This window comes from Gastrolobium bilobum, unplaced genomic scaffold, assembly GCF_033153095.1.
Source record: "Gastrolobium bilobum isolate Gb01-03AN ecotype WA unplaced genomic scaffold, APGP_CSIRO_Gbil_v1 utg1827, whole genome shotgun sequence".
Classification (NCBI taxonomy): domain Eukaryota; kingdom Viridiplantae; phylum Streptophyta; class Magnoliopsida; order Fabales; family Fabaceae; genus Gastrolobium; species Gastrolobium bilobum.
The window spans coordinates 301,724-317,865 of record NW_026898477.1 but is presented as its reverse complement, the minus strand read 5'-3'; the positions used below and the strand labels follow the sequence as shown (position 1 = coordinate 317,865).

At 35.3% G+C, this 16,142-nt stretch overlaps 2 protein-coding genes across 6 annotated transcripts; one reads left to right on the top strand and one right to left on the bottom strand.

Annotated features, from left to right (window-relative positions):
• The first annotated feature begins 887 nt into the window (after positions 1-887).
• Positions 888-6,240, top strand: LOC133316633 (ubiquitin-conjugating enzyme E2-17 kDa-like). 4 transcript variants are annotated; one of them, XM_061518413.1, is made up of 7 exons: positions 888-1,007; positions 1,196-1,329; positions 2,008-2,256; positions 4,525-4,615; positions 4,810-4,937; positions 5,563-5,667; positions 5,956-6,240. In XM_061518413.1, the coding sequence occupies exons 4-7, from the start codon at positions 4,540-4,542 to the stop codon at positions 6,097-6,099; spliced, it is 453 nt and encodes a 150-aa protein (XP_061374397.1). In that variant the 5' UTR covers positions 888-1,007; positions 1,196-1,329; positions 2,008-2,256; positions 4,525-4,539; the 3' UTR covers positions 6,100-6,240. The 4 variants fall into 4 exon arrangements, with proteins under 4 accessions (XP_061374397.1, XP_061374400.1, XP_061374398.1 ...); XM_061518416.1 differs by having other exon boundaries at positions 2,008-4,337; XM_061518414.1 differs by having other exon boundaries at positions 2,008-4,615.
• Positions 6,241-6,974: 734 nt separating this feature from the next.
• On the bottom strand, positions 6,975-14,742 carry LOC133316626 (protein-tyrosine-phosphatase MKP1). Of its 2 annotated transcripts, XM_061518405.1 has the most exons (4): positions 12,690-14,742; positions 11,883-12,593; positions 7,517-7,695; positions 6,975-7,211 (listed from the first exon to the last, which is right to left on the bottom strand). In XM_061518405.1, exons 1-3 carry the CDS (start codon positions 14,346-14,348, stop codon positions 7,639-7,641), a joined length of 2,427 nt encoding a protein of 808 aa, XP_061374389.1. In that variant the 5' UTR covers positions 14,349-14,742; the 3' UTR covers positions 6,975-7,211; positions 7,517-7,638. The 2 variants fall into 2 exon arrangements, with proteins under 2 accessions (XP_061374389.1, XP_061374388.1); XM_061518404.1 differs by having other exon boundaries at positions 11,883-14,742.
• Between the last annotated feature and the right edge of the window lie 1,400 nt (positions 14,743-16,142).

Here is a 16,142-nt window from a genome sequence, read left to right as displayed (position 1 = left end):
ACTTTCACGTGAGTGCAAAAAATAAGGAGAAATTCTTGAAAAAAATTTGAGGGCTAGACGACGTGTCTCTCTCCTTGAATGAGGGGTTATTCTTATCATTTTTCTGGTGGTTAAACTTAGGGGTGTAAATAGGTTAGACTTGGCTAGATTTTAGCTTAAATAGGTCAGGACTGTGTAAAAAATATTGGGGATGACCTAGTCTATTATCCTGTGTAGGCCCCAAATTACAAGTCTGATCTGACCTGTATTTAAAAAATAAAAGACATGGCCTAGGCTTGTTAGTCTGTTTAAGTCTATTAAACATTCAACAATTAAAAGAATAACTAAAATAATATTATTTTATTATTCAAAATTATTAAAATAATAATTTTATTTATTATATTTTAAATAAATAATATGATATAAGTTGACCTATAGGCTTATAGGTCCGACATGAGCAAAAAAGCTTATGGCCTATTTTCTAAATAAGTTTTTTTAAAAATCTAGGCTTGCTCTATTTTACTATTAATAATAAGTTACTTAATATAGGCTAGGCCGTAGGTTCCTGTAGACCGGCCTAATTCATTTACACCCCTAGCTAAACTTAATGCACTAGTTGTTTCAACGAGGATTAACCTTTGGGGTCATACTCCCATGATAAGGTGACAAAAAGAGGTTATATGAGAATTCCACGTTATAAAAAAAAGGGAAAATATTATTCTCTTTATAATAAATCTATAACAAACCATTTGTACATGTTAACCAAGTCTCATTTATGGTATGGCAAGTACATTTTTGGGTTAGTTCCCATACTTTATCTTAGAAGCCCATTTGACTTTGGCCCAATATCCTTTTATCATAGAGACCAGAAAGCATACATACATATGCTTTGAACTTTGAAGTGAATATCTCCATGGCCATGGCCATGGCCATGTTTGCAGCTCTAAGTAAATCTCTCCCAATTATTGCTTCAATTGTTCGTTCTTTCACTCTGCTACACACTACACTACAACACTCTTCATTTCAGGGTAAGCAAACTCCTTATCTACTCATTGGTCTTCTTCTTCTACTTTCCCGTTCTCTGTTTTACCACAAATATACCTAAATTATGCGGAGCTCTGTATTTTTTTTTTATTTTTTTTATTTTTATTTTTTATTTGTTTGCATTGGAATCGTCCTTTTTTGTTGATTGTGAAAAGATGTTTGCTGAATGCAGAAATGATTCATATGATTGTGACTCTCAATGTAGTTGATATATAAAAGCAGTATCTGAAAGCCAACCTGACATAGTTTGTTGATTTCATTGAGGATGTTCTAGATAGATTGTGATATACGGGAACATATTTCAAGGTACAGGAAAAAAGTTTTGACTGTTTTTCCCTTCTCTGTTGTGCCATTGCAATAGTTCTGTTTCACTAATTTCTAGGGATGAATTTCCGCATAACCAATAATATGCTTTGAAAGTTTTTTCAGGTTGCAATTGCATCTGTTTCCTAATTTTATGACTGGGTATTATCAACTATAATCAAAGAATGACTATTGTATTGTTCTAAAGTTGTGGAACAAAGCTAACTTTACAAAATAGTTTTCTTCTTTATTCATGAGTGATAGCTCAATATTTGTTCTTTATTCATGATGCAGCCGTATTGTGGATCAAAGCTATCACTACAGAATTGTAACTAATGTTATTGTCTTGAAGAATTGGTGTTGGTAGCGCCCAATTTTGACCTGGCCTTTTTTTAAAATATATATATATATATATATATATATATATATATATATGTTATTTTTTGAGAAAAAAAGTTGTTCTTGAAACAAAAAAATTATTGGCCTAATTTAGACTTCTTTTTCATTCCTTTTGTCTTAGTCCAATTTTCATGGCCTAGAAGTCCTCGGACTAAGATAGGGTGCCTATATTCGTTCAACCTTGTATTCAGATGTTGTTTCTATGTTTATTGGGCCTTTTAGACATGTGCTGGAAACCAAGAAATTAAGGCATGAGTATGATTGTTGATTTCTTAATTTCAGTGAGAGGATGTTACTCCTCTTTATAAAGGAGGACTCACACCCAGATGAGAGGGAGGGGGCGACAACACTCAGAAGGAAGCACACACAAGAAAGGAAATTGAGAGGAAACAACGACACCAAAAAAGAAAAGAAAGGGAGAGTGGGGCGGGCATTGAGAGCAAAAACATCCCAGGGGGCACACATGAGTTCTAAAACCAGGCAGCTTTGAAGGAGAGAAGTGTTTGGTACTTGTGTTGGCACTGCAGAGAGGTAAGAGTAAGACTCCACCTTTCTTAATCCCAGTAATGGTATCTGTTCTCCCTATTATACATGATGCTTGATGTAGTGACAGTTGCTTGCTAGTGCATGATCTTGGTCAGTAAACACAGTTGCTGGCTTCTTTTTCTTGTGTGATTCCAAATATGTTTTGAACAACCTGAGTTTCACTCACCACCCAAAATTGACATCTTCCATCATGTCAGTATTTCATGATCCTACCAACAGGCAAATAAATTTTATGAATGTGCAAATTTTACAGCAAAATTCCTAATAAAACATAACCATACAGGACAGAGATCCATCAAAATTACAATAATTACTTGAGCTAGTTAAGTATTAAATGGACAGTAATGGAGAATGCACTGGATTCCCATCTCCACTGTTGTACTGCAATATGAACTTTAGTGGTTTTAGCCTAGAAATCTGGCAAAGCCACCTCACCTGCAATGCCACAAACCCAAATTTCTCTAATTTTTAGCATTGGAAACAATGACCCATTGAAACTGATCAATGATGGGGATAGAATAGGAGGCCACTGGGTGAGGGAGAATTCAACTAGTAGCAAATTCAGTTTAATGAAACAAGGATGTGGAAATTTATTAACGTTTTGATATAGTTTAATAAATGTTTACGGTTGAGTTCAAAGAACTGCACTTAGTGCAGTTATACTGAAACTCCAGTGGATCAAAGTCTGTTTGTCCTACCACAGTAGCTAATTATAATTTTCATGAATGAATTAATTATGATTGACTGTATGTGTAAAATCTTTCACATTATTATCTAATTAAATAAAGAGTAAACTCCTGAATTCGTTCCACATAGATTTGTGTGTCACCACAATATTTTTTGTATGATATTTGTCACCAAATTAGTGTGTTAAAGATACAGAATAGTTACCAGATTCATCATTTTGTGTTACGATTTTAGTCCAATATAAGGACGAATATGGTGACGTTTTATATCTTTGAGATACTAATTTGATAACAAAAATCTTTGGATGACTAACATAGAGATATGCTAATTTTTGGAGGACCAATTTAGGGGTTTACTCTTAAATAAATGTTGTCATAGCATTTAAAAATTTGATTACGGTAAAGCTACTTGAGATATCAGATAGACTCTTAGGTATACTGATTGTCAGAGATTACTCTTACACTAGATTTGGAGTTAAAATGGGATGCAATGATGAGTCATATAACTGACACAACACATATTTAATTGTATAGTGTAAGAGGAATATATTACATTCAGGGTAACAGAATTTTTCCTTGATATAAAACAATACTTTTTATCAGAAAGTGAGCCTAGAAAGATGGTAAAGTTGCTCTTTTGTGACCGAAAAGTCACGGGTTTGAATCTAGGAAATAACCTCTTTGCAAAATTGCAAGGATAAGGCTGCCTACAAGGATTCTCTTGCCCCTACCCTTGCAATTATGATGAGCTATTTTTATAAGACAATACTTTTTATGCTATACTATTAATTATGTGTTGCATTAGCTATATGGGTCATTATCATCTCTTACTTACTATACATTAACTATGTTTTTCAATAAAAATATATAACGTAGTAGTTAATGTTGGAGACAATATTGACCCATGTGACTAACCTGGCACACAATGAGTGATGTGAGGTAAAAATGTTATCTTACAATAGATGTTCCTATGAATCTCTCAAGAGATCAAACTCTTTTAGTAATTAAGCACACAATTAAATGATAGTATTAAAAATATTTTATAATTGATACACATAATAAATTAAAATTAAATCCTTAATTAATAATTCAATAGTGTACTATAAAATTTGAAAATGCAATCATTCCTGCTTAATTAAAGAGAACAACTAGTAACACAACTAAAAAAAACCGAAAAAGTAACGCTTAATTCGGGGTCTGGCTGCTAGCCACGTAAGAGGTGCGTGGCAAGGAGTCACAGCTAGAGAGCACCAAGTTTCAGCATATAAAATGTTTTACTTGACACGCATATAGATACACTCCCTCTTTTCTCCTTTAGATTGTGCATTTAGAGTCGACCTTGTCAACACCCAAACCTTAAACAAGAGAAGGCACCAAGAGGTCAGTGAATTACTCTCTCTGACTCTATTTATCCATTTGAGGTTTCACTTATTTAGTTTCATGAATTTTATGTATACCTTAGTTGATGCCTATTGAATTTATTTAACTAATTTTTGTATTCAATCACCATTGAGTTACTACTTCAGCTCAATTATATAAATATTTTTATGGTGAGATCTTGCAACAGAATAACCTTGATACGATGGCTTTGAAACGGATCAGCAAGGAATTGAAGGAAATAATTACAGACCCTCCTGAATTTTGCAGTGCTGGTGCTGGTATCATTTCTGTTTTTCTATTATGCAAGAGCAATTCATGTCTATTCTATTACTAAGAAGAGCATAAATGTTTTTCCGTTTAAAATTTAGAAACAGATTGCTCAACGCCTGGTGCTTTTGATAATTTTAGTTTGCTTAAAACTGGGTGAAACTTTAAACAATTTCAATATATGGATTGATTTTTCAATGTTCAGGCCCGGTCAGCGATGACATGTCCCATTGGCAAGCTACAATTATGGGCCCTACAGATAGCCCATTTGCTGGTGGTGTGTTTCTTTTATCAATTCACTTCCCTGGAGATTATCCCTTCCGACCACCCAAGGTAATCCCAAAGCCTGCTTTATGCATATCTATAACGTGTGTTGACATTTTTTTGGCCATCTTTCTTTATTTAGTGTTCACTAATATTTGCTTTTTTGAATCAACAGCATCATAGGATTAGTTTTCTTAGATGTTTGCATTCAAGTGTTCTATATTTTCCTTCAAGTTGGATAAAGCACTTGGGATTTGGGAGATGTAGGGGAAATATGGTAGATCCAAGGTTTATGTTTGGTCAGAGAGTAATGGAATTGATGAAGAATTCCAAAAGTCCTTAGCCCATATAGTCCTGATTGTCATTACCTAAATTAATTATTGTAACTTTTGATATTTTATAGCTGATTATTGATTTCGTAGCTGATTAGTTCTTTTCTTTTTTTCTTTTTTTGGTACTTTGGAAGTCATTCTCATGACTTGAACCTATGATTCCAACCCAGTTCCCCATCCACTAGTTGGTTATCTTTTCAGGCTTAAGAAATCAAGAGATTTAATTAGAGAGTATTCAAGGATTGTAAAGACAGTCGCTGCCCTGTTTTCTATTTACATTGTTGATCGGCTTTGCGCACAAGTGCTTTCAAATATTTATGTTGTGGGAATGGTTTGTATGAATTCATTATCGTTATGTTCAGGTTTCATTCCGCACAAAGGTTTTCCACCCTAACATCAGTATCAATGGTACTATTTGCCTTGACATTCTCAAAGACAATTGGAGCCCTGCCCTTACAGTATCCAAGGTAATGTGATACATTTTATATTTGGAAAATTTTATTTCATTGCAACACACGGTATGCCAGTATGTCATTTTAATCATGGTTGGTTCTTCCATTATGTTTTTTCCTTTTCAAGATTCATAATAGAATGACTTCCGTTATTTAGAAATGAGCTCTGCAGTTCATAGAGGAGGTTTTTGTGTTTTTCTTTTTAGAAACACAATCATTTGTTATAAATATGCTTTTCGCCTAATGTAGTTAGGTAGATCGATATTTTGTGTGTATGAGAAAGCTGAGATTGAGATTTTGCAGGTCCTCCTTTCTATATGCTCTCTGCTGACAGATCCCAACATAGATGATCCAATAATGCCTGAGATTGCTCACATGTACAAGTATGATAGAGCCAAGTACGACTCTACTGCTCAAGAATGGACCCAGAAATATGCAATGGGCTAGGGTCACCAATGTTAAATAACTTTAAACTGATGTTTTATTTTAAAGCTCTACAAATTAGTACATTTTGTCTTAAATTAGAGTTAAGTTGATGAATATTTAATTTATTTTGTGTTACAAAGAAAGTCCTAGATCTGGTGCGGAGAAGGGGAAGTTAATCTAAATTTAAGACTAAATGACCTTAATGAAATTCAAACAAAAAATTAAGCAATCTCCAAACAGAATTTGCTACTTAAAAGTCTTGAGATAAACTCGTAAGTTCATAAATATTTCATTTTCCTTAATCAAGTTCATTTCCACACTTTCTATATTTTTGAAATGTTCTTTTTTATTAATGATGAGTTCACAAGACCAAAAATATATATTTACTATCTAAATTCTTGGTTGAAATAAAAACCATAGGTAGTTTGAATCTGACGCAACTGAATAGTCAAGTCAAATGCCAACCTTGCTCGTTTTGTAATATTCCATTTAACTCTTGGTATCAAGAAGCGTATTTTGTGTTTGTTGATGGATACTTAATATGAGATACCCAACTTTACACATATCTATTATTAAATGAAGTGCTTATACTATGTTCTAAACCGACCGGTATCAGATCTTGTAAAATAAACTGTTGTTTGTATATTGTTTTTAAAACATTCGATGTGATTCATTCTGAAAACAATGATTCCGCATTCTCCCCAATTTTACAAGGAATACAAACACGAAATTGTAATCAAGAATATTTTACAAAACGATAATTTTCATCTGCTTTTCACTATAGGGGTGGTCATAACATGAGCTAAAAAAACTATAAGCATTAAAATTCAACCAAAAAACTTTAGTTCCATTGGCTGTTTGAGGAATAAGCGACTAAAACAGTCATTAAACTCCAAAAGTATATCATCCAGCTTTTCTTTCAATTTAGAAATTCTCAATCACGGATTCGTTTGTTCAGATCTAAAGGAATAAACTTTCCACATGTCTAGAGAGAGAGCTAAAGAGAGATAGTTTTTTTTTTTTTTTTAAATAACATGAGAATGTGCAAGAAATTTCAGTATGTTGAACATGAATGTCTAGGTTGAGGGTGTTAAAGCACTGTACAATCAGCCCAGCTACAATTGACTTGTCTCCTGCAAGCAACAACATATAAACTAACTCAGTTTTAAGTGCCATGAGCATAAAACATGAGGTGAAGGGCATTTATAATTAATGAACATGACTGATGCAGTTGGTCCAACAATGGTGCCATCCAGCTTAGATGTATTTTATTTTTATCATCATAAAAATAACATGTAAACATGTTATTAACATTTAATACAAACTATATGTATTTAAAAATCAATAATTACCACTATAAATTAGTCAAAAACTAATCAGTATAAATAAATTAAATGCTCTGAACAAGTAATATAACTGCTAGGATGCCATTCATTACCTCGCCGGGTTTCTTTTCCCAGGGGAAGATCAAATTAGTGCCTGAAAAATTGGAATGCACAGAGACAGCTGTAGACGCCAGAAAGGTTACTTGAACTCAGGATTCTCCCAGTATCTTTTGTTCTACAATGAACTCAGCAAAGCAAGGAACTCCCGCGGTTCTTCATTCTCTTTAACAATCTATTCAGAGAAGAGATTCAATGATCAACAAGAACATTGAAACTATTGGGATAATCCACAGTGCATGTTGCTCAATTCAATCTTGTGTGACAACAGAAAAATGAACGAAAGATATAACATAAATCAACAAATACCAACACAAGGCAAAGTTGGAGGGATTTCTTTACTGTAAATTTGGCATTATATGCAACAAAAAAAGTAATGGCTCAAATCCAATACTTTTAGCATGGCAAGTTGATGGATGCTTTAGCAATACAATGCAATTGACACATACAAGAGGAGGCTTGATTTAAAGGGAAAAACATGTAAAATCAAGAGAAACAGGCAAATGGAGATACATTTCACAGGAAATCGAGATTTACTGAACAATGGAATAGGATTTATAGTATCTGCAGATCCTACAACGATTGCTGAAAGGAAATATCAACTTTTTTCTCACATATGCCACATCTTAACACAAATAATAAGACTGTTTGCAAACTAAAGTGATGAAATATCAACTTTCAAACCATTAAAGTATCAATTCACTTTTATTGTATTAGTTTTTCTTTAGAAAGGAAAAACAAAAATCATCGGCGTGGTTTCTGGATAACCACATTCCAAAAGTAGGCCAACCTATAATGTTAAAAGGCAATTGAAACTTAAGTAAACCTCAATCTAACCTTCCAACAAGTTAACTAGAGATTTAACCACTTGTTACAGTAACTTATTTATCATCCCACCGAAAGAGGGAAGAGAGAATTCCTGTTCTGTTTATACAACCAAATCACTAACCTTGCAATATGTGATCAACATGAAAAACAGAGGTGGAAAAGCTGCAAAGTTGCATGCTTGACCAGAAACAGAGTAACAGGAGCTGGACTACGAAGAGGCTGGAAAGAGAGTGGCCATGGCTGTAAAAGGTGTGAGCAGAACAGAAACTTTCTTAAACAGGCATGGAAGGATGACTGCGCTGGGTGAAGGATCCAAGGTGTCAACATTGCAGGTTAGCATTGGATCAGACCAATTCCACAAGCTTTGCTTGCTACTACGATCCTACCTAGCACCCTTAAGACACGATCTGATGAGATTGTGTAGGATTGCCTTGATTGATCATGAGATTGGTGGGATCGAATGCTCCCACTGTGCTGGCCAAGACATCCATTTCTAAAGAAAAACCTTAGCCCACCCCACATATTAAGACCCTGAGCCTTAAATACCTCTCTGCCATTCTGTTCAATCCCTTCACTCATACCTATTCACACTTTTGAGCTTTGATCTGCGGTTTTAGAGCTTTGTTTTGAGGGTTGTGGCTTCAATGTATACCTGACAGTTAAGAAAGAGAGAGAGAGAGAGGATGGGTGGTGGTTTGACCTCGTCCCTCAATCTGCTTCGATATACCTATCTTCTACTTGCTGGTTTGTGTGGGTGGGTAGTTCGACTTCTCTGCTCTTTCCAGTTCCTCAGTTTTGCTGCTGTGAAAATGTCATGGAGTGGGGCCGGTGCTAGTGTGAAAATGTCTTGCTATGCATTTTCAATTTAAGTTAATTAAACGTTGTGATTATATTCACACACACGCACGCGCATGTTTGAACCTATGATTAAAATAGTGCCTTTTTAACGCACTATCGCACTTCAAGCGGCACCTAACCGCAACTTCTGCACCGCAACGCGACGGTTTCTGGTAGCGGTGGTGGCGGACGGCAACTCTTGCAGCGCAGGGAAGGAAGAGGAGTTACAAACATTTAGGGAGAAAACGAAACGTTGAAAGCATGGGTGGCAGTGTTTTGTAAATTTGAGTATCATTTAAGGATATAATGGGAAAAAACCAGGATAAGTGAGGGGTAAAATAGATATTTACTTGCAATTTTTTTTTTAACGAAAGAAAAGGAGGGAGCGTCGTCTTTTTTCCCCCTCTTCATTTTCACGAACGACAAACTTTTTCCCTCTCCGTTTTCAGCTGTTCTTCACGTCTTCTCTCAAATCTAAATCTCCCCTTGCTAAAATGCACGATGCACAAGCTTTTCCAGCAGCTGCCCAAGCTTTTCCTGAAGATTGAAGTCGAAAACAGCTCGTGTTTGCTTGCTTATTCTGGTTTTCACTTTTCAGTCGTGTTTTCTAGTTTGCGATTGGGTTCTGTTTTTCCGGCACACATCTGTTCTGATTTGTGACTTGAATCCTTGTTTCGAATGTGTAGTATTATTATACTTTCCATTCTTCATTTCCTTTGGGAGATTTCTTATCTTATAGCATTTATGTATGTGGTATAATTTATTATAAGTATTTATATGGACTTCACAATAGCGGCTTTATCGCTACCCGCTATACTGCTTTTGGAGTCGGCTGCCTATGATGCACGGACACGGACACGGGACACGGGACACGACACTCTGACACATTAATTCTAAAAAATGCTAAATTTCAACACGTTGGGACACGTTTTAATATTAAAAAATATTTTTAATATATATAATATAATTTAGATTTAATACACGTAGCAACTCATAATAACTCATATACTAATCAAATATTCAAATTTCATAACATAAATAATAAAACAAATCAAATTATTAATTTAAATTTAATTCAAAATTTTCTAATATTTTTTGTATATACTAACGGTACGTAACTACTTTACACTTAAAAACTATTCAGATATTTTCATCATTATCACAATTCTATAAATAACAACAACAATAATAATAATAATAATTAATAAAGCAAAGAGTTATAGATGGATAATAAATCATATTTTGAGTAATAATTAATGATCATAAATTAATACTATTATAAGTTAGGAAAGGGCATTTTGGTGAATGGGAGGATATAAAGTAATTGATAAACATTGGAAGCTTTATTAAAAGAAGCAGGTCATCTCATTCTCTTTCATAACAGTGATGCGGCGCAACCCACTAATGGCTGTGGTGGTCGTCGGCAGGTTGAAGAGGGAACAATGCAATCGAACAAAACAAGATTCTAACTGCGGTGGTCGTCGGTGGTCGTTGGTGGTGGTCGTCGGTGGACGACGACGAAGAAGATGACCGGAAGAGAACGATCGACGACCGACAAAGAGAACTACCACTCTACCAGCGTCAACGAAAAAGAAAGGATAGGTTGCAGACTTTTTAAATTTTAAATATTTTTTATTTTTTAATTGTAATTTTATTTTATTTTTGCAAAAAAAAATGTCAAAACGTGTCCAATACGTTGACCACGTGTCGGATTCGGTCAAACTCGCGTGTCCCACTAGTCAACGTGTCCCAAAAAGTTGACAGCGTGTCGGACGCGTGTCCGAGCGTGTCCATGTCAGACACATATCGGACACGCATTTTTTCCCAGAAACGGCGTGTCCGTGTTTCAGAGTCGGCCGCTACCCGCTATTTAAAACTATGGTTTGAACATAATTTTTTATTTTAGCCTGGATCTTACGATCCATGTTAAGATTACATGATTTACGTGTCTTCACCCCTCCTCCTTCCGATACTGAGTACTGAGTAGGGTCTTGATTTTGACAGCTGAGGAAGGATCTAACCCTAAAATGCTTCATGTAAACAAATTGGTAGTAGAATAACAATTTTGCCTCTAAATAATGAATATGGTGAGGGTTTAGTAGAGGCAAAACTGGAACTTTAGTTAAAAGAAAAAAAGGAAAAGAACTGTGCCACTACTTCACGTGACCTTCACCACACTGAATTGGCACTATCTCGGCTGCAACAAATGCAATGTGACTGGTGTCCAGAAGCTACCACAGTCCGCTCCACCCCACAAAGGCGCAATTGCAGCACTATTTCCGGCAATTTACAACGCGGCTTCCATCCACTCTCCATTAAGTTGCTAGCGTAACATTTAAAATATAGATGATGTACTTTTTCTTTTCGTATATTAATGATGTTGCTCACCAAAGAGAGATAGATAGAGAGAGAGAATGATACTAGAGAGACTGAAAAGCAAACAAAACCTAAAATTCCAAAATAAATATTGCATTCAATGTAACTATGTTTTAATTTAGAAAAAAAAAAATACAAGAAAAAAAAGCATGAAATCAATTCCATGATTCTACAATTTGAATTCAACATACTGTCAACAAAATACATGGCAACAACATAAAAGCCCATTGAAATTATACTTTACAGGCATGTCATGAGTGCGGCATCTGGATTATAGCATGGAGTTATAAGCATTGTGACAAAAGAAAGATAAGTTCATACCTTGATAACTGTATTCTCTGGCAAACTAAACCGAGCAAGGAGATCACAACCAATTCGATTCCAGTCAACTGCTCCAATGAAATCTAACTTTCTATCACTATCTAACCGAACCTGTGAAGCATCACAATTGAAAGACTTCCCTACCCAAAAATATAAAATGTTTCTTGCATGTGCATGCATACTTGGAGAGAATATGACAAAAGCAGCTTTAGAATCCAGATGACTTGTGCCAAATGTTTCAATCTTTTCTAAACTGGGCCAGTGATATACTAAAGATTGCGTCAGATTATATTGCAATACGCCACTCTCATTAATTCCTTTTGATGATGTAGACTTCAGGCCTTCTCTTGAGGAACAATCTATCAAAGGCTCAACACAGTTCCTCTCCTTGTAATCCACACAATCAAAAATGCCAGGACATGATGCTAGCTCACACTGTTGAATTGAATTCATGCCTCTATCCTTGACATGGTCATTGGACTCACAAAAATAATCTTCATTATCTGATGGTTGCAAATTGCTAACATTGCCGTTAACAGGAACACCATACTCTTGACTAGCATGAAAATTCGATGGTTTATCTATAACTTGTGTCTTATCATTTATTACTGGCAACTTCAAAGACTTTGACAAACTACCTCTGCGTTCAGCAAGGGAAGTTGATGGTTTTGTCAATGGCAAAGAGGTTGACTGAGACCGAGGATGTGATAACTGGACACCATGGATATTTCTACTGTTAGACACTAGTTGAGAAGTAGAATTTGACGAGAGAGACAAATTAGAAAAGTTAGACAATGATGAAGATACCGGAATAGAAGTCAAAACTGCAGAGGATGAATCTGGGGACAATTCTGTCAACTTTGAATGAGTGCTGGAATCGGAAGAAATGGAATCTGGAGAGACATATAAGGGTGAAGATGATGATGACAAAAGTGACGAGCATGGAGATGAATTTTCTGATGTACGAATACACAACATGGAATCTGAATAAACCCTTGGAAAGGATAACTTAGGGGCTGAGACAAACTCCTTCAGAGTAGCAGAGGAAACTTTACGCCTTAAAAAACTCCAACTACCCTCTCTTGCGGGAAGATGGATTTCATGTTCATCCTCTGATGATGCAAATGGAGGCACAAAACCTCCCGTGATTGCTTTTTTGAAAACTTCAAAATCAACATCGTATGAGTCCACTTTTCTCTCACCAGGCCAAATCTTAACACTTGATTTGCTATTTTCTACTTTATCACCAGATTTATCCATCAAAGGCAAGAATTTTGAAAAAGCATCCCAAAAGTAAGCTGGTTCCTCACCTTCCTTGATCATTATAACATGTCCTTGCACTCTCTCATAGCGTACAATCTGACCCACAGCACCTCTGGCATCCCTTTCCATGATGGCCTCACAATTCTTACCAATCCAAACATATATTGCAGAAGGAATGTGTACTATAAATGCACCTCTGGAGTCCATAGCAGATGGAGAAGGATCCGTCAACATTTTGGGGACAAGATGCAAAGGATCATACGGTGAGTGTGGCGCAATTCTATACATTCTCAACAAAGAGCTAGGGCTAAGAGGGAATGCATGGACCCTTTTCTGGCACTGTAACAATTGGCAAGCAAAACCCATATTCGGATCAGCAATACCTCTCGCCGCCTTCACAAACTGAAAAGCATCATCAAAACTCTGCCCTTCCCTCCACATGAGGTAAGCAATCACCAGAGAAGTTGACCTAGACACCCCTTGGCAACAATGCACAAAAACTCTCCCACTTTGTTCCCTAACATCCTCAAAGTAGTCAAACACATCATACAGAATACTAGTAATATCCTCAGATGGACTATCCTGCAGCCACAAAGTCCTATACACAAAATCATTCTTGAAGTACTCAGGACACACAAAACCCACACAATTCAAAACATGGGTTATCCCATTCTGTTTCAAAATATCCTTATCCCTAGCAACAGCATCACCACCAAGATACACATGATCAGCAACTTTTGAGCATTCCTTATCAAAAAAAGCAATCTTATCCCTCTTCACAAGCCCACCATTATTATTCTTATTATCATGGTTCTGCTGGATAGAAGACAAATCAAGTTTCAACCTTTCACCATTATTATTACCTCTCCCACCACCACCAGGGGTTGTAGGCGGCTGTGGCCACTCCCCTATGTCGTCGGAGCTAGCCTTCGGCCACTCATCCAAGCTCCGGCGAGCAATTGATAGCGGCTGCAGCGGCGGCAAGCACGACCGCGCCTTGCAATTTTGCTGCGATCGAGGGGTCAATGGGGGCGGAGGAAACCTCCGGTTCTGGCCGTTGATGCTGTCACGATCCGCCGCATAATCTTTCTCCGCCTCGCCGGAAGTGTTGCTGTTATTGTTGGCGGCGGCGGCGGAGCGGGAAGAGGACCAAGAAGCCGACCGCCAGAACATTTTCGCACGAGCATCATCGTTACCCACCATGCCCAGTTGCAGCAAAATCGTTTCTTTTGAGGAAAATTCTCAACAAAACCCAGAAAGATTGGAACAGCCCTAGCCCTTAGGTTTTCTGCACTACGCAGAAATTCTGGGCAATAATGAGAGAATTTGAGAAATCCAAGTCATGTAGGATCAAGCATTTGAGAAAAGAAAACGACCCACAGATAAAAGAGAGAGAATTGAGTAACGGAAAAGCGCGTCTGAATCTTGGAGTGAAAATTGAAAGGGATCAATGGAGAGAAAGAAAGATGAGATTTTTTTGAGTTGTGTGAAGAGATAGATAGAGAGGGATAAAGGGATTTGAGAGGGTGAAGAGAAGAAGAGAAGGGAATTGGAATTTTGAAATGGGCAAACAAGAAAGAAAAGTATTGAATTGTTAAAGAATGGAAGAGAAGTGGTTCTTTGGTGAGAAGAAGAAGGAGAGTAATAGTATTTGTATTTGAGTGGGAGAGTCCTTATTTATGCTTCTTTCTTTTTATTCTTTTTATTTTTATTTTTGGAGTATTAGGGGTTTTCTCAGTTTTTTTTATTTGATTATTCATAAAAGGGATAGGTAATAGTGGGAGTGAATTCTCTCATATACTAATTAACATAATTATGTTATGTGGAGCAATTATAACCATACATAAATGAGTTAATGTGATAAAAAAAGAAAAAAAAAATATAAAGATAAGAAATTACATAATTATCACCATTAATTTTATTATTAATGATTAAAATCCTCTCACGTAATATCATCGTGTTAAATTACACGTAAAAAAAACCATTTCATGGAAAAGAGTAAAGATGATGATTGCCTTACAATGCAAACCTAAACATTAAACAAAAACAATATAAGGAATAAGGGCAATTAAATATGGGGAAAGTGTGTATAATTTTAAAGGATGTAAAGTTGTGTCATTTTAAGAGAGAGAAAGAGATAGATTAAAGAGGAGAGAGAGTTGACAAAAAAAAATAAAAGTGTGGGTCCCACCTCTTTGTGAGAGTGAAAGGATGTAAGTTGTATAATTTTAAATGATAGACATTTTTCCCATTAAATATGCGTTGAGATCCTAACCCTAACCTTTCATAAAAACATAAGTATTTGCCATTCAAAGCCAATTTTATATATCACTTAAGAACTTTCTCTTTTCTCTTTTTCTTTTTTTAATGTTTTCACACATGCTCCGTGTAGAATTTATGCTGCTTTTTTAAAATGAGTGAAAATAAATTTTTTAATGAAATTAAGAAGTTTCGGTGTACTACAGATACTTATAAATTTAAATAAATTATTAAAAATATTAATTAAAAGAAAAAAACATTTAAAACTATAAAAAAATAAGCGTAATTAATTAAAAAAAAGTTAACGAGGATATATATATTTGTTATACTCTATAGGAAAATAGATTAAGAGTTTAACACTAAAAAAATAGATGACTCTAATGTAAGAGAATAATACAAACTTATGAGACTTTCATTTTCAAAAAGATTCACTATGACCTTGGTTTCATTATTAATTTTTTTTTGCAATACTTCATATGATTGTTTTTTTTGGTATATATAATAATATATACGAGTTTACTATAAGATTTTGAGAAATTTTTATAAGAATAAAGTCCGTGTAAATATCATTACTCAGTTTATAGATGAACTAGTGTTAAAGAAATAAAATGCGTAAATAAGTTTCTGACAAAAGTCTCCAAAACGTTATTAGTTTGTCTTAATCCAAACCGTAGATGCATTAACTTACATTTTTGTTTTATCATAAAATGAGGTTGGTGAGATTTAAATTCATAGTCA